Below are 23,510 nucleotides of genomic sequence, written 5' to 3'. Positions count from 1 at the left end.
TTCCTTTTTCAGTTTCATGTTTTACTTCTCTCGCTATTTAAAAAATAAATAAAACAAAGTGAAACAAAATGTCTACTATTAAAACAAACTACTTGATAGGAAGCGACCCACATTGTAGCCTTAGGAGAGTCCAGTGAAGATCAACCAGACTAATTCCAGGTCTTAAAGGAATGAGGTATAAAACTGATTTGTTAGAAACCAGTTGGAAATTGACTGGAGACAGTCGGGTTATCTAGCCGTGTTGTTGATGAGAATCACTGGGATCCTTTAAGACCCTACCTGACAAAGTTCTGGGATCCATCAGTTCTTATTTTTGAGCCCTGTTCTTATTTTTCATATTCTTATGTAAACACTATTTTGAGAGTTTCGTAATTTCCATTACACAAGAGTAGATGTTAAAACTTCATGCTGATTTGAACTCAGCTCTCGCCAACATAAGCACCAACTAAGACGTAGCTTTACAGTAAACTAATGTGATCCATCTGTGTCTCTGTGTTCTCAGACACTGTTGGTATTGCCTCACCATTAATGAAGAACGTTTTATCTACTACTTTACCCTTAACCCTTTGCGGTCCTATGTCGGACCTGGTCCGACATCGCAATTTTCCCTTTCCAGTCCAATGTCGGACCCTGTCCGACATCATCAAAAAGATGCAAAAAACAGGTCTCTAGTCGTTTTTTCTCTGGAAAAAGCTGAGAAAACCATTCAATGGCCGAGTGAGACCGATAGGAGCCGAGAGAAGCTGAAACAAGATAGCTGCTTCCGCATCCAGTGCACAGAGAATATCACAGACATTTGCAGAGATTTTTGAGATGTTATAGTAATAAAATAACGACTTGGATCACGTTATTGAGGAGTTTGGTGATAAAACGAGTGATCAAGAGATGATTTATCGGTATGTACTATTATTACGAGTTATTTGAAAAATATAGTGAACGAGGGGTGGGGCAGTGCTGGAGATGCAGTACTGAGTGTCCTGTTGATATACAAACCTGTTTTACTGTGAAAAAAATACCTTTAAACAGCGCGACTGAAATAAACTGCGTGTATGAAAATAAATTGGACCTGATGATCCTGACACTCGCTGAATAAATGGACCGCTAAGGGTTAATTATAGAGATGCTCCTTGATTTAGTGGGCTTGAATTGCATTCGTGCCCATTCAATGGTATTGGTTAATTTGCCCAATAACCGATTAGTGCAGGCTACTGTTGTAGTCGTGGTTGTCATGTCATCCATGTATGCTCGAATTGGTCGTTGTCGTATTCCAGAAGCATCCTCCTACTACCCATTTTGATGCCCTAATGATTACTTCCATTGCCATGGTAAAAGCCAGTGGAGAAATGGTGCATCCTGCCATTATTCCAACTTCTAGGCATTGCCATGTAGTCCTGAATTCTAAAGTTGAAAAACTAAATTGCAAATCTCCAAAGTAGGCTTTCACTAAATTTGTTATTGTCATCGGTACACTGAAAAAATCAAATGCTGCCCAAAGAAGTTGATGTGACACTGAACCATATGCATTAGCCAAATCCAGGAATGTCACATGGAGCTCCTTCCTCTCCTTTTTAGCTGATTGAATTTGTTGCCAGATCACACTGATGTGTTCTAAGCATCCTGGGAAACCTGGAATGCCCGCTTTTTGTACTGAAGTGTCAATGAAGCAGTTCTTTAATAGGTAAGTTGACAATCATTGAGCAATAATGCTGAAGAAAATCTTGCCTTCTACGTTTAATAGGGAAATAGTGCGAAACTGATTGATGCTTATAGAATCTTTTTCTTTAGGTAAAAAGACTCCACCTGCTCGGCGCCATGCTCTTGGTACAACCTGTTTTTCCCATGTCACTTTCATCAATTTCCACAGGATTCGTAGAACTCCTGAAGCACTTGTACACTCTGTATGGAACTCCATTAGGCCCTGGAGATGATGAAGCCCTTGCTTTTTTCACAGCTTGCTCTACTTCTTTCCACTTAGGTGCACAGTCCTCCATTTGGTATTCTGGTGGGTTGATAGGTGGGATGTCTGAAGGAATTGACATAGGCTCCTGCCTTTTTGAATCTGGATGTGTTTCCTCCAAATATCTCTCCAGCTCAAACTTAGATGCTTTTAGTGTGGCATTCTTCTCACTGGTGAATAACTTCTTTACAAATTTGAATGGGTCTTTATAAATGTTAGTTCTCGCACGCTCCTGAAACCACAGGTAAACTTCCCAAAGCTGTGTGAACATGTTCTTGTGCTGTACATTAGACTCTAAAAGACAAGATGTATGAGTTCAAATGTAAAATATTTTCTAGCAGGCGTATACAGCTTCTGGAATGATGCAAATCTGCCTTGACAGTGCATATATATATATCACAAATATTCTCCAAAACGTGTTTCATATACTCCTGACTTACTATTGACCTTTAAAACTTGAATTTATACAACATGTTCACTTCTAAATTTAGTGCAGTTTGAGATTCTTGGAAACCTCCATAGTTGTTTGTGCAAGTTTGTGCTCACAGCTATGGATACTGATTTTGCCAACATCCTTGCGTTGTCCCCAACACAGGGCAAGATCTATATGTATGGCGGTAAGATCGACTCCAGCGGGAACATCACCAACCAGCTGTGGGTGTTTCACACCGGGGACCAGTCGTGGGTGCAGGTCAGCCCCAAGGCCAAGGAGCAGTATGCCGTGGTGGGGCACTCGGCACACAAGGTGCAGTTGGCTGATGACAGCGTGGTCATGCTGGTTATCTTTGGACACTGCCCACTGTACGGCTACATCAGCAAGGTGCAGGAGTACAACTTCGGTGAGTGTGTCAGACTGGGGTCAAAGACCGATTTTTAGCTCCACTGAAAGCAAGCTTATCTAGTATACTAATATGCAGATCTGTGCCCATTTTTATTTATTTTTCAGCGTAAGACAATTAAACTATTTTACATAATTATCCCAGGGCAGTCTTACTCCACTGTAGACCACCCTAGTAGTATAGGAAAGATAACTCCATTCATAACAGCAGAATCTAATATGCTGCATCTGTGCTCGTTTTTTAGTACAAGACATTGAAACTATTTAAAATAAATTTCTGTAAAGTTACTTAGTGCTGAAAGAGAAATGTGGAATAGAGAAAAATGAGAGCATTTTCATTTTTCTTAATGAAAGTTATGCAGTGGAATAAAATTAGAGAAGTGGTTTTTAATAAGAATGAAATGGAGTCAACAATTTGAAACTTCTTTGCCATCATCAACGTCATTAACACAGAACCCTCAGACAGAGTCCTGAATCGGTTCGGGTGCCCGTGGGTAACCCACAAAGCTTGTCAGATTTTGGTCGGAATGTGATCTATTTTGCGGTTTGCGGTTCGGTTCGGCTCGGGCTCGGGCTCGGGTCTGAATTTGAATCGCCAAAAACGTTTTCTGTCCTTTCAGCGTGTTCGTCTGTAACCCTTTCCGAAATAACACATTACAAGGTAAATGTACCGGTATTTCCTGCACTGAAGCAGAGGCGATTAGGGAGGAGTCACCTGACTGTGTTCTCGGTTTGTTTTGCCGCTTGTTTGAGACGTCGCAAAACCCTTTTATCACGTCTGCTTGGTGATATTAAATATGTTTGTGGACGAGGTGAAGCAAATGATAGCGCAGGGTTTATATCATGTTAGTGGATAATAGTTCAAGAGGTAAATCAGAAGTGTGGAATTATTTTGGAATCAAAGCAAATGAAAATAATGAACATGTGACTGGGTTCGTTGCTTGTAAAACCTGCCATGTTTTTGTGTATGACAGCCACAAAACTGGTACATCATCTCTGCGAAAGCACAGGTGTAGTTCACTTTCAACTAGTGGGAATAGACATGTATTTTATAGAAACGTAAGTAGAGATAGTTAATATGTTACTATGTTAAAATATATCCAGACCACTAGAGAGAGCTACCACACTGTATTGGTAAGCCTATTGTATAAACTCGATCTATGGAGAATGGTAGAGATATCTGTGAATGTGAGAGAGTCAGTCGACACAGGCAGTAGGTAAAGGACAAACACTTGCGGGTTTGGGTCGGGTTGCAGACCTTATTAAAGCGTGTCAGGTCGCGGGTAAGAAGACGGTGTTGCAGTGGGTTTGGGTTGGGTCCTGTAGTACCGGGTCCGGGTTGGAAGCGGGCCGTAAAAATCGGACCCGGACTCTGCCCTCAGACACATTTTACAAAATCATACGAAAGAGACTTGCATGCGCTGTTGATGCTAATTTAGAGAAACGAGCGGCAAACTCACTTTTAAAGATCTAAAACAAGATCTGCTGCATGCATCAATTGATTAGACCCCTCTGTACAAATCAATTCATTCAAGTGCTTTATGTCCAAACTAAACATTTCACATTTATAAAAAAATGCAAGAATAAGCTGTACAGGTTATAAAAATAATCCGTATATACAGTGCTCCCTCGCTATAACACGGGTCTCGGGGGGCACGCAACTTGAATATTATAACCAAAGAGTGTTATAAACAGGGGAGGGGGTTAGGGGCGCTGCGTGACACAACAACACACTGACTAAAAAGCAAAATAAAATAACTCCCTCTCTAGAATGCATATATAGTGAAGCAAAAATGTAACTTTTCATGAATTAAAGCACAATGTAATGAGCACTATATTTTTTACAAAAAAAAAAGGCTAAACAGCAGTCAGGAGTTCAGTTTGAAGCGACAGACAAGCAAACCAAGTGCGAGGAGAAGAGGGAATGGGCTCGTCCCAGTAGATAGTTAATGCTCATACATGTCTTGAGACGTGTTGGTTGGTAGTGTACTGTGCAGGAGAAGACACGCACAACAAAGTAAAATGTACTAGAATGTTCTGAAATCCGGCTTTTGATTGGCAGAGTGGGTCATGATCTGTTCTGTGGATAAACTGCTGTACACTGCGCTTTGACCACCAAACACATACCCCTGATTCAAATCCATGCTCCCACAGGTGTAAGGCTCATGTTTGAGCCTAGTTTTGTCTAAACATCTTGTAATATGGGTTCTTCTGTTCCTGCAGCCACAAACACATGGAACATCCTGAAGACTAACGGTGCCCTAGTGCAGGGAGGCTACGGACACAGCAGCGTCTACGACCCCAAAACCAGGGCCATCTACATCCACGGGGGCTACAAGGCCTTCAGCGCCAACAAGTACGGGCTGGCAGACGACCTCTACAAGTACGAGGTGGACTCCCGCATGTGGTAAGAAGCTCCGGTTTGAATTTACTATTGAGGAGACGGAACACAGAGTTCAAGAAGGAGTGAACAAAGAGCAGAGTAACACTTGGGGCAGCACTGTGGATTGATCCTAAAGTGTTTTGCTGCTTGCATACTGTTCTCAAATGACATGTCAGGTTATGCATAGTACTTTAATTTGGGACACAGTATGAAAGGGCTTACTGAATGTAGAAATGTGCATGATTTTTTTATTTTTTAAAACCGTTTGTGTGAACTACATAGTTTGAGATGACGTCCTGCCGTATCTTCGAAAAAACGTATATGCATTATAAAATAGATACATTATTATTTATTTCTTAGCAGACGCCCTTATCCAGGGAGACTTACAATTGTTACAAGATTTCACCATACAATTACCCATTTATACAGTTGGATTTTTACTGGAGCAATCTAGGTAAAGTACAGCAGCAGTGTCCCCCACCTAGGATTGAACCCACAACCCTCCGGTCAAGAGTCCAGAGCCCTAGCCACTACTCCACACTGCTGCCCACTGCTGTATATTTACGTTTATGTACAGAAATGATATGATCACAATAAAAGTTTCCACTCAATTCAATTTACAAAAACTCAATTCAAGATGGCAAGACAATTAGACGAGTCATTGTTGGCAGAAAACTGACGTCCGATTCTCAATCCCTAGTCGTTTTTTCTCCGGAAAAAGCCAAGAAAAGCTTTCAGAGGCCAAGATAAGCTGGAAAAAAAAAATGGAGGCGGATCTGAACAATACGCATAGTCCCTTCACCACAGACATAACCAAACAAGATTGCTGCTTCCGCCAGGGTGTCCTCGGCTCACCGCGGACCAGCGACACCCGTAGACTGGACAGGCACCTGCGGGCCCGTCTGCAAGCTGTCCAGAGCCGCGTTGTCTTCCGACACTGCAGCTCTGGGTTGGCTACATGACGGGCCCACAAAGTGAAAAGAAGCGGTCAGCTGATAGCACACGCCCCGGAGGACAGCGTGTGCCCGCCCTCGCAGCTCCCGAGCCAGCGCAGGGGTGGCAGCGGTGAGCCGAGCCCAAAATACAATTGGATATTTCAAATCGGGAGAAAAACTGAGTAAAATCAATTGGCAACTACTAAATTTAAAAAAAAAGGCTCTAAATTCATAAAATAATGTCTTGTATTTTGCCAATATTTAAAAAAAAATTCAACAACTTTCAGGGAGTGTTGTAGGGTCCTTCAAGTAACAGAAGGAAACAAAACACTATCTTTATGAAACCCCAATATCTAATTAATAACAAAAAAAATAAAATGGAAAAACCTCTTTTTTTTTTAAATTTAGTTGTTACCAATTATTTTTTTATTATTTTCTCCCAATTTGGAATGGCCAATTATTTTATTATGCTCAGCTCACCGCCACCACCCCTGCGCCGACTCAGGAGGGTGAAGACGAACACACGCTGTCCCCCGAAGCGTGCCGTCAGCCGACCGCCCTCTTTTTCATACATATTTAGGAAACTTCACATGGTACAATTGTGTACACGGTGACTGAAGGGCATATAACAGACATTAAAGTATTGCAGGGGTGGGCATTGCTGTTGCCATGCTGGTTGAGGCCAAGACATACAGTGCCGTGAAAAGGTATTTGCCCCATCTGATTTTCTGCATTTTTGCACATTTTTCACATTGTATTTGGTCAGATTTTTTTGTGGGTTGTAGTAGTATATGGAGGGAGTCTGAGAGAAAAAATGACACCAAAGTTTGGTGCTTCTTTCATTTGTTTGGTGTGCAAGGTAATCAAACATGCAATCTTCAGGTGTGAAAAAGTTATTGCCCCCCCAGTTAACTCAACCCAATTAAAGGGATAATTAGGGTCAGCTGTTTGAGTACTTTGGTTAACAACCAGGCCTGATTTGGGCCAGCCCTGCCCAATATAAATCTGACTAACTTTCCCACTTACCATCAGAGTGAAGTTGTCAGCACACAGGGTCTAGAGGCACATCATGCCACGAACAAAAGAAATTCCTGAAGACCTCTGGAAAAAAAGTTGTTGATGCCTATCAGTCTGGAAAGGGTTACAAAGCCATTTCTAAGGCTCTGGGGCTCCACCGAACCACAGTCGGAGCCATATTGTCCAAATGGAGAAAGTTTGGGACAGTAGTGAATCTTCCCAGGAGTGCCGTCCTGCCAAAATCTCTCCAAGAGCAAGGCATAAAATCGTCCAGGAAGTCACAAAGAACCCTAGAACAACATCCAGGGATTTACAGGCCTCTCTCGCCTCGGCTAAGGTCAGTTCATGACTCCACCATCAGAAAGACACTGAGCAAAAATGGGATTCATGGCAGAGTAGCAAGGCGGAAACCATTGCTCACTAAGAACATCATGAATGCTCGTCTCAAGTTTGCCAAAAAGTACCTGGGTGATCCTCAAGAGTTCTGGAACAATTCTATGGACAGATGAGTCAAAAATTGAACTTTTTGGCCGACATGGACCCTGTTATGTCTGGCGAAAACCAAATACTGCATTCCACAGTAAGTACCTCATACCAACGGTCAAGCATTGTGGTGGTAGTGTCATGGTTTGGGGATGCTTTGCTGCATCAGGACCTGGACGCCTTGCCATCATTTAGGGAACCATGAATTCTGCTCTGTATCAGAGAATTCTACAGGAGAATGTCAGGCCATCCGTCCGTGAGCTGAAGCGCAGCTGGGTCATGCAGCAAGACAATGATCCGAAACACACAAGCAAGTCTACATCAGAATGGTTGAAGAACAAGAAATTTAAAGTTTTGAAATGACCTAGTCAAAGTCTAGACCTAAACCCCATTGAGATGTTGTAGCATGACCTGAAACGAGCAGTTCATGCTCGAAAACCCACAAATGTCAGTGAGTTGAAGCAGTTCTGCATGTGGGCCAAAATTCCTGCACGGCGCTGTGAGAGACTAATCAATAACTACAGGAAGCGTTTGGTTGCAGTTATTGCTGCTAAAGGTGGTGGAACCAGTTATTGAGTCTTAAGGGGGCGATTTACTTTTTCACACGGGGGCATTGGGTGTTGCATAACTTTCTTTCATAAACAAATGAAATATGTATCCAATTTTTGTGTTATTTGTTCACTCATATTGGTTGAAGATCTGATAACAGTGTCAAAAATATGCAAAAATGCAGAAAATCAGACTGGGGGCAAATACTTTTTCATGGCACTGTATTTCCTGATATTCAATTGGAAGACATTTATTAAATGCTCTGGGAAAGTAGTTTGTCATATATTTTTTTTTTATTGATTTGATTTATATAATAATTTACTACCTCTATTATCACGTTTTCTTTATAGGCCTGAATGCTGTGCAACACAACAGTGCCATCTAAGGACCTTAACGTGTTACAGCATTGTACATCTACCCTTTAGAATAGATACATATACAGTCAAGTCTCGTTAAAACGAACTCTGGGTTAAACTAATTTCCTGATGCTACGAATTTTCTACATGGTCCTGGGCAAAATTAGCAGTCGCTTAATGTAAATTACTACTTATAATACGAATTCACTTAACACAAATTTCCTGTTAGTGCAAATTATTTTGGAGCCCTCCTAGGGAAGAAAATCTTGAATAAAACAAATTGCTCTAGTTCGAACACTTGGTGTAAAGGATATTGGGAAATGTATTCACTTGCATCCTGATTAGTACCCATGTAGTATATTTTAGTGCTGTTTTCAGATTACAGAACCTATGATGCACTTTGATTTGCGATAGTGCTCACGCATCATATCCTTGCAGACAAAAGTGTTGCTGCAGATTTCAACATTACCGCACTTTCTCAACCATTATGGAAAAAAAAAAAAAAACGGAATGTTAAACAGGCCAATGAACAGCAAACTGTGGATGCAAGTCGTCAGTGTTTCAGATTTGCTCATTGCCTGTTATTGAGGACATCTTAGTGGTTTAAAAATGCCCTTGATCAGAATGGGACACGCAGATTGGAAGTGCAGTTTATTTGCAATTTTCTCATTGTAAATGCTCCAGCTAAAGGAACAGGAACTTCGGTTAAAAGAACACCACCTTGGCACTGATAGTGATTCGTTCACAAAGGATCCAGTACTGTTTTGTAACCTGACAGGTAACTCATTATCTTCATCAGATGTAAATTACAATGGTTTATGGAGTCTTTTCAAAAGCAACTATATATATATATATATATATATATATATATATATATATATATATATATATATATATATATATATATATATATAATTTTTTTTTTTTCTTTTTTCAATAATAGTCCTGCTGTTCTGTTTTACAAGGTTTGAGTGTGGTGTAGTCTTTTTTGGGAATTATAATGCCACTCTCTCCTTCTAGCACTCAGTAGTCACCTGTTAGCTTCTTCAACAGTTTTCCACGAAAGCTCACCCTTTTATAGTAGTTTCTTTTTTAGACTGACATGACAACAAAACAGCCCAGTAACAGAACACCCTATAACGTGCCAATGTGTTTCCCTGAAACTCCAGCCAAACTGTTCTATACATTTACTGTTAACATCTAGTGAACATGCAATTAAGTACACTGCGCTATTACAGTTTAAATTGTGTGTCGTTAAAATAATTACAAAAACAGCTTCCAAACCATTTGCTTCCATCTGTGATGCTATAGGTGTGATTAATGCACGTTGAAGTTATTCCTGGGAAAAATAGTCCATCAGATTTGTTACCCTTTTTGTACGTATACAAGTAGTACATGATGTGGCCCGGATGCATATTGTGTTGTGATGCAAATTTGAACCTTGACTTTACTGTATCATTACATCCATGTCTGTAGCAGGTTTTGTTCCAGACAATATTGATATTTCCAGCCCAGGTTTCTGTTTATCATGTCCCTTATTATTAAATTGAACCACTTAAACACTTGAACCAGGACTGCCGATCCATTCCAGGACCAGAGTTGCCTGCCCCTTGGTGTAGACTTTTACCCACCCATTCAAACGGGAGTGTTTGAAGCAAATGATCTGCTCCTGGGGGCGGTTCAGATTGATTGGAGACCCGTGTAAATGCTCCTGAAACGACCTCAGCTTGCTTAAAGATCAGACCAGAGATCAGAAAAATAAGTGTCTCGAATCATTTGTGCAATTGGCCTTGGTGCAGATAGTTTCTTTTTTCCATGTGTGAATGCTAGCCTGTCTTGGGGCGTATCGATTGCAATCGCCCCAGAGCTCACTGTGGAAACATTGCCATGTAAATAAATTGACTGAGCATTTGTTGTCCTCCCGCATTGAAAAGCTTGTCATCGTCTGAATTGTCTCTACTGTATGACTTTTACTGTCTGCTTATGTCTCAAATTAACACAATGTTGAAACAAAAAATTGAACATCAATGTCATCAACCTCATACAAATGTTTGTTTGCCATTATGTAACCATATCCCAGAATACACTGTGGATAAACAGTAAGTTGAGCATTCGATGTGAACTGAGCTCGTTGGAAATTCCAGTAAAAATAGTAAATGATATTGGGGCAGTAACGGAAGGCAAACAAGCCATCAAACGAGCGACCTGGGTTCCACGGCTGTCCTGTCTGAATGCTTCTCGACCTGAGCAGTGAGCATTTTTTTAAACGGTCCAATTCTGGGTTGTTTGCAAGTGTTCCCGTGTGAATACTTGATCTAAGTGTTTCCTCCTTGTTTTTCCCCCCAGTCTTATTTTCAAAGTAAAGTGCTTTTCCATGTTGGTCATGTGAAAAAGCCCTTTAAAACTGGTGCTCGTATTCTTGATTCTCACTGTGGGGCTGATCTTTTCCAGGACTATCCTGAAGGACAGTGGTTTCTTCCGCTACCTCCACACAGCCATCATCGTGAGTGGGACCATGCTGGTGTTCGGGGGGAACACTCACAACGACACCTCCATGAGCCACGGGGCCAAATGCTTCTCATCCGACTTCATGGCCTATGACATTGGTGAGTGACGTCACAGTACTGATGCACAGGCTCAGTCCACACTGCCCTCTTGTGGTTATGTGCTGCAATACAGGACACAAGTCTATGTAGACAAATATTCAGACTAACATTTTTAACCCTTTCAGTCCTGATTATTGTCGAGCTGAAGAATGCAAAATGTTACGTAATTCAAAAAGCAACTACTTTATCGAGTATACATGAGTTTTTTTTTTGTTTTTTTTTTTTACTATATTTTAGGGCTGTCAATTAATCGCAGTTAACTTCTGCAATTAACGTGTTCATTTTTTGGGAGATACATTTTTTTTAACCCACGTTAATCGCACTCCTGTTTTGTCCCTCTTAGCATACCGTAATTCATTTGAGTGCATGCCAGGATTGAATGAGTGCAAAGCATTCAAACTGAAGGACTTGTGAATGGGATGTTTATTTTCTTGAAACTTTCTGACGGTTCATTGGATAGAAACAGGGTTACTTGTATCTAATGTCAAAGTGAGTTCCAGTATAACGGAAGTGCATCTAGTCTGCTGTACCACCACCTTGATAGACATGCTTTTACTTCTCAAAATACACTCTAGTAGTGTTTCTGCTCCATACAACAGCAATAGAAACCTGTCAGTTTTGACAGAGTACACTTTAGAAATTCAGGATTGTTGCAAACCCATGAATCAAGTACGATACTATAAACGGTGCTGTTGGATAGCTACTGACTGCAGACCCGCTAACATTTGTAGCTTTGTTTTATTTCAATAACCACATTTATTTTTAAACAATATTATTTATAATTATGAAGGATATAACCGTTACTCAGTTAATGTTTTGTTTTGTTTAGACAATTTCAAGTTATTAATAAAAGATCATTTCAAATTATTATTATTATTATTATTATTATTATTATTATTATTATTATTATTATTATTATTATTATTATTATTATTTAAATGGCAGTGAAAAACATCAGCTTATGAGTAAAGGAATATGTAAAGGAAACTGTTAATTGTAAATGCAGTAAGGTGAATAAAAAAAAAAACAGACTTCATTGTGATTTAGCAACAACAATGCTGGATTGTAAAGAAATATAAAACTATAAAGAGAATCCAGAAAAAATGAAAACAGGGTTTTTATGCTGGCTTGTTTTTTGTATGATGTTGATTAGGGATGGGTCGGTATACCGGTTTACCGCGGTTTAGGTACATTACGGTATTAATACTGTTCCTTTTATTCTACACCGCAATTATCGTAATTCCTTTATACACCGGTTAACGCATTTTTTCAACTGCAAACACGCTTCTTCTAAATCAAGCGATGGTATTAGCAGCCTTAGCAAAGTGTCTGAGGAATATCTTTTTGTGAACTGATACTGTATTTTGATAATGGTTTTGAAGGAAACTGTCAACGACACTGAATACACGTTTCAATCTTGTTTGAAAAAAAAACTGAAATATCTTGCTTGCATAAGTATTCAACCCCTGTGCTGTGGAAGCTCCCAGTTTACACCGATGAAAGAAATTGCCCTAACGAGGACACAATTACCTTACCATTGGCCTCCACCTGTGAACCATTAAAGTTGCTGTCACATTTTCTGGATAAAAACACCACTGTTTGATGGATCATTGGTCAGGCTGTGAATCTGAAGGAAAATGAAGACCAAAGAGCATTCTACAGAAGTTAGAGATAAAGTAATACTAATGCATAGATTAGGGAAAGAGTACAAAATAATATCCAAGTGTTTGGATATCCCAGTGAGCACAGTTGGATCAATAATCAGGAAGTGGAAGCTGCATCACACCACCCAGGCACTGCCAAGAAAAGGCCGTCCCTCAAAACTCAGCACTCAAACAAGAAGGAGACTTGTGAGAGAAGCCACAGAGAGGCCAACAATTACTTTGAATGAGCTACAGAGTTCAGTGGCTAGGAGTGGAGTAATGGTGCACCAGTCAACCATATCAAGAGCTCTGCATAACACTGGCCTGTATGGGAGGGTGGCAAGAAAGACGCCGTTACTCAAAAAGTACCATCTGAAAGCATGTCTGGAGTTTGCCAGAAAGCATGAGAGTGACCCAACTGCGATGTGGGAAAAGGTTTTGTGGTCAGATGAGACCAAGATAGAGCTTTTTGGCCAATACTCAAAGCGCTATGTGTGGCGCAAACCTAACACTGCCCATGCCTCAAGACACACCATCCCTATAGTGAAGTATGGTGGTGGCAGCATCATGCTGTGGGGATGCTTCTCATCAGCAGGGACTGGGCATCTTGTTAAAATTGAAGGAAGAATGGATGGCGCAAAATACATGGAAATACTGCAAGAGAACCTGCTTCAGTCTGCTAAAAAACTGAAGCTTGGGAGGAAATTCACCTTTCAGCAGGACAATGATCCCAAGCACAAGGCCAAAGCAACATTGGAGTGGCTCAAGAACAAAAAGGTGAATGTCCTACAGTGGCCCAGTCAAAGTCCTGATCTCAATCCCAATCCAACCTGGAGCAAATCTGCCAAGAAGAATGGGCCAAAATCACTTCGACACTGTGTGCAATGCTGGTACATACCCCAAAAGACTTAAAGCTGTTATTGCAGTGAAAGGTGGCTCTACCAAATATTAATGTGTGGGGGTTGAATACTTATGCAAGCAAGATATTTCAGTTTTTTATTTTTCTTAAAAATATTTCCCAACATAAAACCAATGTCACCTTACAGTAATTAATTCTGAGTTTCAGTGTAAAATAAAATATTAAACAGAATGAAATTTCAGTGTACCATTTGTAATTCAGTAATATGAGAGAATTGGTCAGGGGTCTGAATACTTTTGCAAGGCACTGTATGTATATTATATATATATATATATATATATATATATATATATATATATATATAATATGTGTGTGTGTGTATATATATATATATATATAATATATATATATACAGTACTGTGCAAAAGTTTTGGGCAGGTGTGAAAAAATGCTGTAAAGTAAGAATGCTTTCAAAAATACATGTTAATAGATTATATTTATCAATTAACTAAATGCAAAGTGAGTGAACAGAAGGAAAATCTAAATCAAATCCATATTTGGTGTGACCACCCTTTGCCTTCAAAATGGCATCAATTCTTCTAGGTACACTTGCACAAAGTCAGGGATTTTGTAGGCATATAGTCAGGTGTATGATAAAACAATTATACCAAACAGGTGCTAATGATCATCAATTGAATATGTAGGTTGAAACACAATCATTAACTGAAACAGAAACAGCTGTGTAGGAGGAATAAAACTGGGTGAGGAACAGCCAAACTCCGCTAACAAGGTTAGATTGCTGAAGACAGTTTACTGTCAAAAGTCATACACCATGGCAAGACTGAGCACAGCAAAGACACAAGGTAGTTATACTGCATCAGCAAGGTCTCTCCCAGGCAGAAATTTCAAGGCAGACAGGGGTTTCCAGATGTGCTGTCCAAGCTCTTTTGAAGAAGCACAAAAAAACAGGCAACGTTGAGGACCATAGACGCAGTGGTCGGCCAAGGAAACTTACTGCAGCAGATCATGCTTGGTTCCCTTCGCAATCGGAAGATGTCCAGCAGTGCCATCAGCTCAGAATTGGCAGAAAACAGTGGGACCCTGGTACACCCATCTACTGTCCAGAGAAGTCTGGTCAGAAGTGGCCTTCATGGAAGACTTGCGGCCAAAAAGCCATACCTCCGACGTGGAAAGAAGGCCAAGCGACTCAACTATGCACGAAAACACAGGAACTGGGGTGCAGAAAAATGGCAGCAGGTGCTCTGGACTGATGAGTCAAAATTTGAAATATTTGGCTGTAGCAGAAGGTAGTTTGTTCGCCGAAGGGCTGGAGAGCGGTACACGAATGAGTGACTGCAGGCAACAGTGAAGCATGGTGGAGGTTCCTTGCAAGTTTGGGGCTGCATTTCTGCAAATGGAGTTGGGGATTTGGTCAGAATTAATGGTCTCCTCAATGCTGAGAAGTACAGGCAGATACTTATCCATCATGCAATACCATCAGGGAGGCATTAGATTGGCCCCAAATTTATTCTGCAGCATGACAATGACCCCAAACATACAGCGAAAGTCATTAAGAACTATCTTCAGCATAAAGAAGAACAAGGAGTCCTGGAAGTGATGGTATGTCCCCCACAGAGCCCTGATCTCAACATCGTCGAGTCTGTCTGGGATTACATGAAGAGAGAGAAGCAACTGAGGCTGCCTAAATCCACAGAAGAACTGTGGTTAGTTCTCCAAGATGTTTGGGCCAACCTACCTGCCGAGTTCCTTCAAAAACTGTGTGCAAGTGTACCTAGAAGAATTGATGCTGTTTTGAAGGCAAAGGGTGGTCACACCAAATATTGATTTGATGTAGATTTTTCTTCTGTTCACTCACTTTGCATTTTGTTAATTGATAAATATAAACTATTAACATGTCTATTTTTGAAAGCATTCTTACTTTACAGCATTTTTTCACACCTGCCTAAAACTTTTGCACAGTACTGTGTGTATATATATATATATATATATATATATATATATATATATATATATATATATATATATATATATATATATATATATGTTACATAGCACAGCCCTTTGGCAACCTACTGCTGTTAAACTCCAAAGTGCTATGAAGTAACCTGAAAACATGGCTTTTTCTTCTATAATATAGTTGTGGAAAGCATTTTGTCATAAACTAAATAAACAAATAATAATAATTGTTTTGTTTTTTTTACTGCTGGGGCTGGTGGCATGCTAAAGATTTGATTTAGCTTTTTACTGGCAGCCACTTACCAATTCCTCCAACAGGAACAGACATTTAGTGACACATCTTTCAACTCACCTACAATTTAAGATCAAGAAAATACAATTTATTAAAAAAACAAACAAAAAAACAAACAGGGTACCCTCGGGTCTGAGGAGGCTATTATTATGGTGTTGCACTTCTACTTGCATCAATCGTAAACATTATTAGGATATTTGGGAAACTGAATCCAGGTAATAAAATATAAGTCAGTGTGCGATATCAGCTACATGTTTTGGACTTTACGATCAGTATCTAAACACATACCAAGGAGGTTCATCTGTACTACATACTGTAGTTCACCATTACGTTTTACAGGTGTCGAGAGAACCCCATATGTTACCTAATTTTGATTAAACTTGGTTAGGATATTCTTTAGCACTAGTATTTTGGCATATCCCCTTCAGTCATTGTCTGTATAATTGACCATGCAATGTTTCCTATCTATGTATCTGTTTTATAATGCATAATGTCGTTGGTGTTTTTTTTTTTTTTTTTCGCCCAAAGTTTTGGCAGGGCAGCTTCTCAAACTTCATAGAGTTTACACAAACTGTTTTAACTACAAGAACTATCTTGCTACTTTATAAGGACATGTCCATCCAGTATGATTTGGCATTGCCCTGTGATGTGACAAGTGATCACAGCAGCACAATAAAGCTGTGGGAGCAGCACAATTACAAACAGTCTACCAGAAATGGGGAAAGGCAACAAAATAATGACATTCGAAAGAAGCACGCTAATGGTTGCACGTGCCACAGCAGCAGTCCAAAACATTGGTCTTCAGAGAATAACAGCAGTGGAAGGCAATGGGAAAATGGTTGCAGAGAGAGAGCTGTGGCTGCAAACGGTCAGTGACAGACCAGGAAAATAGTTAGACGTTTTTCAACTCTGAAATATTAATAACTGAATAGATTTAACATAGATAAGACACCTTCAAGCACATGGTAAATGGTGGCCCACCTTGATATTGGGAATAGGTCTTGATAAAGTGGACAGGCAGTGTGTATCTAGAGAACTGTGATAAACATTGGTACATAAATTATTTAGCACAAGTTATTAAGAGTTTCACAATCTGGAGCTATATGGAAGGATATGTCTGATCACCCAGGTAAAGACCCTAAGCTGATTTTATCATGGTGTTTAGATACTTGGTATTCAGCAAGGATACTCTGGTCTTCAGACTGATCCATTGTTGTGTTGACATTGAATCGAAGTAGCGATTCTTTGCTGCTGTTAGTTTTCCAATGGTGTATCAAGTGAACTGCACACTATTAATTTTCATGTAATGAATTTTTCTATACCAGCCTTATTTGCACTACGTGGAGATTTGAAATCTTGGGGTGTGAAAGCATACCAGAGAACAATCAACCGGAAGGCTTTTAAAATGTAAAATGGGCAAGTCCAGATTAAAATGTTGTAATTTATTTCTGTAGACAGTCATTGTTTGTGGTATGAAAAGTACATCTCCCTTTTTATTAGGCTATAGTCAGGAGCCATAGGCAAGAGGCTTGCAATTTTGTGTTCTGCCTTATAACAAGAATACAAGTGCTAGTAGAATGGCATTATGGGGCATATAACTGGTTCTGTAAGCCTCTTGGCTAGGTTGTCCATGAAAATGAGAAGCTGTTCTTAGCTGACTCCCTGGTTAAATTAATGAATGATTGTTTGATTATTTGATTTTTTAATTAGTAGTTCAATAAACAAAAATGTTGAAGAAAAAATGGACAATATCCTATCCCGACTATTTAAAAAGGTACCCGTATCAAAACAACCACAAGGCTTTGTTGGCGTTAATCAACTCTCTTTTTTTCTTTTTCTGCACAGCTTGTGATGAGTGGTCGGTGCTGCCCAGACTAGATTTGCACCATGATGTAAACCGGTTTGGACACTCTGCAGTCTACAGCAACAGGTAACGATGCAACAAAAGATGCCGAAAACAGGGGCTCCCGAGAGGCGCATCCAGTAAAAGCACTTGCCTAGAGTGTAGGATGCGCCCTATAGTCTGGACGTCGCAAGTTCGAGTCCAGGCTATTCCTTTGCCGACCGAGGACGGGAGCTCCTGGGGACGGCGCTCAATTGGCCGAGGGTCGCCCGAGGGGAGGGAGGGTTAGGTCAGCCAGGGTGTCCTCAGCTCACCGCTCACCGCGCACCAGCTACCCCTGTACTGGCCGGGCGCCTGCAAGCTGCCCGAGAGCTGCATTGTCCTGTAGCTCTTGGGTGGCTGCATGGTGAGTCCGCAGTGTGAAAAAAGCGGTCGGCTGACGGCACACGCTTTGGAGGACAGTGTGTGTTCGTCTTCGCCCTCCCAAGTCAGCGCAGGGGTGGTAGCGGTGAGCTGATCTTAATAAAATAATTGGCCATTCCAAATTGGGAGAAAATAATATTAATGCAATTAAGAGCAAGATAAAATACAATGACTTCGGTTCTAGCAAGTACAACTATATGACAAAATACGATTCAATAACGGAGCAGATAAGTGTCGGTGATTAGTTACATCAGGATATAATTAAATACAAAATACTATAGATTAAATAAGACTTTTGACAGATTATAGTACTCTGTAAAGTACAGGATTAAATACAGTAAAATAGGGAGCAGATAAGAGCAAGTAAAGCGCATTAAGGAAGAGTAATAAAGTGTCCAGAGGGAAAAGGAGTTCTACAGGTGCTGTCTGAAGAGGTGAGTCTTGAGGAGGCGCTGGAAGGTGGTCAGGGACTGGGCAGTCCTGACATCTGTAGGAAGTTCATTCCACCACTGTGGGGCGAGGGTGGAGAAGAAGCAGGCTCTGGAGGCAGGGGAGCGTAGAGGAGGTAGAGCCAGTCTTCTAGTGCAGGAGGAGTGGAGAGGTGGAGTGGGGGTGTAGGGAGAGATGAGGGTCTGGAGGTAGCTGGGTGCAGTCTGGTCAAGGTATCTGTAGGCTAGTACAAGAGTCTTGAACTGGATGCGAGCGGTGATCGAGAGCCAGTGGAGTTGCGTGGGAGAAGCAAGGCAGAGAGAACACCAGGCAGGCAGCGGAGTTCTGGATGAGCTGGAGTGGATGGGTGGCGGACGCAGGGAAGCCAGCCAGGAGGGAGTTGCAGTAGTCTAGGCGGGAGAGTACCATGGCCTGGACCAGGAGCTGGGTGGCGTAGTTGGTGAGGAAGGGTCGGATTCTTTGTATGTTGCTCAGGAAGAATCGGCAAGTGCGTGCCAGAGTGGAGATGAGCTGAGAATAAGAGGCAGGGGTCTAGGGTGACTAGGGTGAGGTTCTTAGCTGAGGAGGAGGGAGAGAGTGTGGTAGATTCCAGAGGCATGGAGAGAAAGAGATCAGAGGAGGAGGAGGGAAAGAAAAGGAGGTCAGATTTAGAGAGGTTGAGTTTGAGGTAATGCGAGTGCATCCAGGAGGAGATAGCAGACAGGTAGAGATACGGGAGGGGATGGTGGAGTCAGAGGTGGGGAAGGAGAGGAAAATCTGAGCATCATCAGCATAGAAATGCTATGAGAAACCATAGGATGCGATGCGGTTGGAGAGGTAGGAGGAGAAACAGGCCAGAGCAGTGCCAGAGATTCCCAGGTCAGCGAGAGAGGATAGTAGAATAGAGTGATCGACAGTGTCAAAGGCAGCAGAGAGGTCGAGGAGAATTAGGACAGAGGAGAGAGAGGCAGCTCAGGCAGAGTTTAGTGAGTCTTGTACATTTTATAATGTACCTTAAAATAGCCCCAATGAGACTTCCCCTTTGTCTTATAAATTAATTTGTTCTTTTTCCTCCTTCCTCGGCAGCACCATGTACGTGTTCGGAGGTTTTAACAGCCTGCTCCTGAGTGACGTGCTGATGTTCACTCCGGCAAGCTGCGCGGCATTCTCCAGCGACACTGCCTGCGCCGTGGCCGGGCCTGGGATCCGCTGCCTCTGGAACTCCAGTCTGGGCCAGTGTCTGTCCTGGAAGGAAGCCAGCCCCAAGGAGGAGCAGCAGGTCCTCTCCACCTGCCCAGCCAAAGCATGTAGGTCCTTGCATTCAGTTTGAAACATGCCTTCAGAACAACATTCACTTCAAGTCACTTGTGTTCTCTCTGTGCCTCAATAAGATAAACACCACCAATTAATTATTTCAGTCGTTCTTCAGTGAGGTATATAGTACATGTACAATTTACTCAGGGATGGAAATAAAACTCCCATTGCATAGCAGTTTGATCCATTCCTGGTTTTACTAAGAGTTTAATTACACAGCTGAACTTGTTACTAATACACTGGGGCTAATCAAGCACATATTAAAACCTGCGATAGTTTTGTTTCCATCCCTGTTACTGTCAACATTGTTTTGTTATATTTATCTATCTGTTGAATAAAGAGATTTCAATTTTTTTAAGCTTTCAGAGTAACAGTATTTTGACCTTGTTACAAACCTGAAAAAGCGATGAGTCAAACCCTCTGTACATAGAACTTAAGTTTAAATCTAATGTCTGAACTGATCAATTACAATATGGCTGGTTGATTTTAATAATACAGTTGTAGCCCACGTGTACAGTAGGCTGATCCCCCAATCTTTATCTCTCTCTTCCAGATGCTGACAATGAGAAGTGTGATCAGTACACTGACTGCTACAGCTGCACAGCTAACACCAACGGGTGCCAGTGGTGCAACGATCAGTGTATCTCAATGAGCAGCAACTGCACAGCCGTGCCAGTGAGTACCAGGGGCTGAGGTCAGGCAGGCAGGGGGAGGATCAGTTTCACACTTTGTATCCGAGTGTGTGTTTATGGGCAAGCTGTCTTATACCCCATTCACACAGACGTATTAGTACGGCTCAGAACCAGCACTGATGTGGCATTTGTCTCTGTGAATTGCCTATACCGTCACAGTCGTTGTATTTTATGCCGTCTGTCTCTAAAGCACCATACAAGGTGGTTGACGAACAATTAAAAACAGCGACATTTCCCAACAATCTCAATGTGTGAGCACCCTTACATTCAACATAACTTAATGCAATATTTAAATGAACTCTGCAGCTAATCGAGATCATGGCTCCATCAAATATGCCACTTGCAAATATGCCACTTTTTCTCCGTTCTGTTCAACTTTGTGGTGTTTTTAACTTAACCCTTTCCGGTCCTATGTCGGACCTGGTCCGACATCGCAATTTTCCCTTTCCGGTCCAGTGTCGGACCCTGTCTGACATCATCAAAAAGACGCAAAAAAACAGGTCTCTAGTTGTTTTTTCTCCGGAAAAAGCCGAGAAAGCCATTCAATGGCTGAGTGAAACTGATAGGAGCCGAAAAAAAAAATAACTAAGGGCGTATCTCATGAATACGAATAGACCCGACACCACATAGATAACACGGACATAAACAAACAAGATAGCTGCTTCCGCATCCAGCGCTCAAAGAACATCACAAACATTTGAAGAGCTTTTTAAAGATGTTTTAGTAATAAAATAACGACTTGGATCGCATTATTGAGGAGTTTGGCGATAAAATGAGTGGTCAAGAGGTGATTTATCGGTATGTACTATTATTAAGAGGCATTTGAAAAATATAGCAAACAAGGGGGTGAGGCGGGGCTGGAGATGCAGTACTGAGTGTCCTGTTGATATGCAGTGCCTTTTAAACCTGTTTTACTGTGAAAAAAAATACTTTTAAACAGTGCGTCTAAAATAAACTGCGAGTGTGAAAATAAATTGGACCTGATTGCGCCTGACAGACGCTGAGTAAATGGACCGCTAAGGGTTTATAAAAAAAAAATCCAGGGCTCTACACATCTGCTGTATATTTGAAAGGTAATACCAAAAAAAAAAAAAAAAAAAACATTTTTGTGCAAAACATCTTTTCAAAGCATTATATATTTACCATATTACCATATATAATATATATGATTGCATCGCTACTCTGTTTTAAACAGAAGGTAAGACGTATCATTTCTGGTCGGAGTCGAGGCCTTCCGACCCTGTGCGAAAAGTCAGAAGTAAGTCATTTAAAATCTTTTTTTGGAAAGGCGTGTACAGCCTTAACAGATCGTCAAACCTTTCATCTATCATTATAAAATACCTAAAATATCTCTCACTGTCACATACCCGCATCTCTCTAAATAATGTTTGAAATTATCCCTTTCGTGTTCTCTTTTGGTTGAGAGGACGGAGCAACAACGTCGCTTTTTGATTATTTTTTTTTTTTAATCCTCTTGTATAGCGGTTCAAACTCAGCACATCTACTTACATGTACATTTGTCCAGTTATGCAAATGCAGTTTGTATTTAAAGTATTGTATTTATGTGAACAACAGCTGCAACCACTTTGTGCAGTCAAAAGGGATGCGACACGATGCGTCCTGTACAGCAAATAGTGAAGCCGCACAGCTAGCTGTCTGCGCCTGACGTATCGCATTCCTCTGCAACAGAAGTACTGCTTATAGTTTTCCACGATTCTGAAACAAACAGCATGTTGTAAAAAAAGCCTCTAAGTTGTTAAACTTCTGTTGTCTGATGCATTTGTTCTTCTGCATTTACAGAAAACAGCGCATGATGATTATTATTTGTTTATTTAGCAGATATCTTTATCCAAGGCGACTTACAGAGACTAGGGTGTGTGAACTTTGCATCAGCTGCAGAGTCACTTACAACTACGTCTCACCCGAAAGACGGAGCACAAGGAGGTTAAATGACTTGCTCAGGGTCACACAATGAGTCAGTGGCTGAGGTGGGATTGAACCGGGGACCTCCTGGTTACAAGCCTGTTTCTTTAACCACTGGACCACACAGTGATAATGCATGTTTTAAAGGAAGTAAAGGAACCGCCTCTTTTTATATCCATTTTCAAGATTACACTGACGATTTCCGTGACTTCAGTGACAAAATTGTAGCCTTACGTATTAACACTTTATAATTAAGCACTAAGGGGAACATTGTTATCGGTAGCACATTTCACAGCAATACATACGACAAATTTCAACACGTGCAACTTCTACATACTACGTTTGGATATAACAATGAAAATGAAATACTGAAAAATTAAATCCTGAATCGTTAAATGATTGAGAGTAAAATGAAAGAAATCCGTTCTACAATAAACATTGTTTTTCTCTCAAGACGACTGTAAAATGTCTTAACTCTTAATATCCAGGAATATGACTAGCAAACCTCAGTTTATTAACAAAGCACTTCACTTGCCACACATTTTTACAGCTTGTTTTCTGTGTACATAACTTAATAAGTTAGTAACAGTACCTGTTTATTTTGAGCGAATACAAGACTGATCACATAACATGGATCTGGAAGGTGGAAGCCTGAACTGAAGGTACATTAAAATATAGTGCTATTTGATTCGCTGCTGGCTGCTCCAAAAAAAGCAAGTTAAATGTAATGTTGAATTTCATTAGCTGGCTATGATGTAATGCTTTGTCGTTGACCACTGAGGTGTAAGACCGTGGGAAGAGCACTTTTTTCAAATGATAGTATGTTTGAAAACAATGGAAAGAGACAGAGAACAGGCTGAAAGGGAACGGGGGAAAAATAAAAATAAAAAAAACTAAATCTTGAATATCGTTTTCGTTCCAGAACGTAATAAATAATTTTGTTTCGTTTTTTGTGTGTTCCATAGAAAGTTCTGGATCCCTACTGTTAAGT

At 40.8% G+C, this 23,510-nt stretch overlaps 1 protein-coding gene across 3 annotated transcripts in view; it reads left to right on the top strand.

Annotated features, from left to right (window-relative positions):
- Nucleotides 1-23,510, top strand: part of LOC117409042 (attractin-like) — a 184,420-nt gene that overhangs the window by 58,090 nt on the left and 102,820 nt on the right. For all 3 annotated transcript variants that reach the window (XM_034014569.3, XM_059003785.1, XM_059003790.1), the window contains exons 8-13: nucleotides 2,553-2,796; nucleotides 5,019-5,202; nucleotides 10,970-11,124; nucleotides 17,741-17,825; nucleotides 19,677-19,897; nucleotides 20,458-20,579. In XM_034014569.3, coding sequence (XP_033870460.3) covers nucleotides 2,553-2,796; nucleotides 5,019-5,202; nucleotides 10,970-11,124; nucleotides 17,741-17,825; nucleotides 19,677-19,897; nucleotides 20,458-20,579 — 1,011 coding nt within the window. The remainder of the gene's footprint in view (nucleotides 1-2,552; nucleotides 2,797-5,018; nucleotides 5,203-10,969; nucleotides 11,125-17,740; nucleotides 17,826-19,676; nucleotides 19,898-20,457; nucleotides 20,580-23,510) is intronic.

This window comes from Acipenser ruthenus, chromosome 2 (genome assembly GCF_902713425.1).
Source record: "Acipenser ruthenus chromosome 2, fAciRut3.2 maternal haplotype, whole genome shotgun sequence".
NCBI classification, from domain to species: domain Eukaryota; kingdom Metazoa; phylum Chordata; class Actinopteri; order Acipenseriformes; family Acipenseridae; genus Acipenser; species Acipenser ruthenus.
The sequence above is the reverse complement of the archived record's forward strand: the minus strand, read 5'-3'. Positions and strand labels throughout refer to the sequence as shown.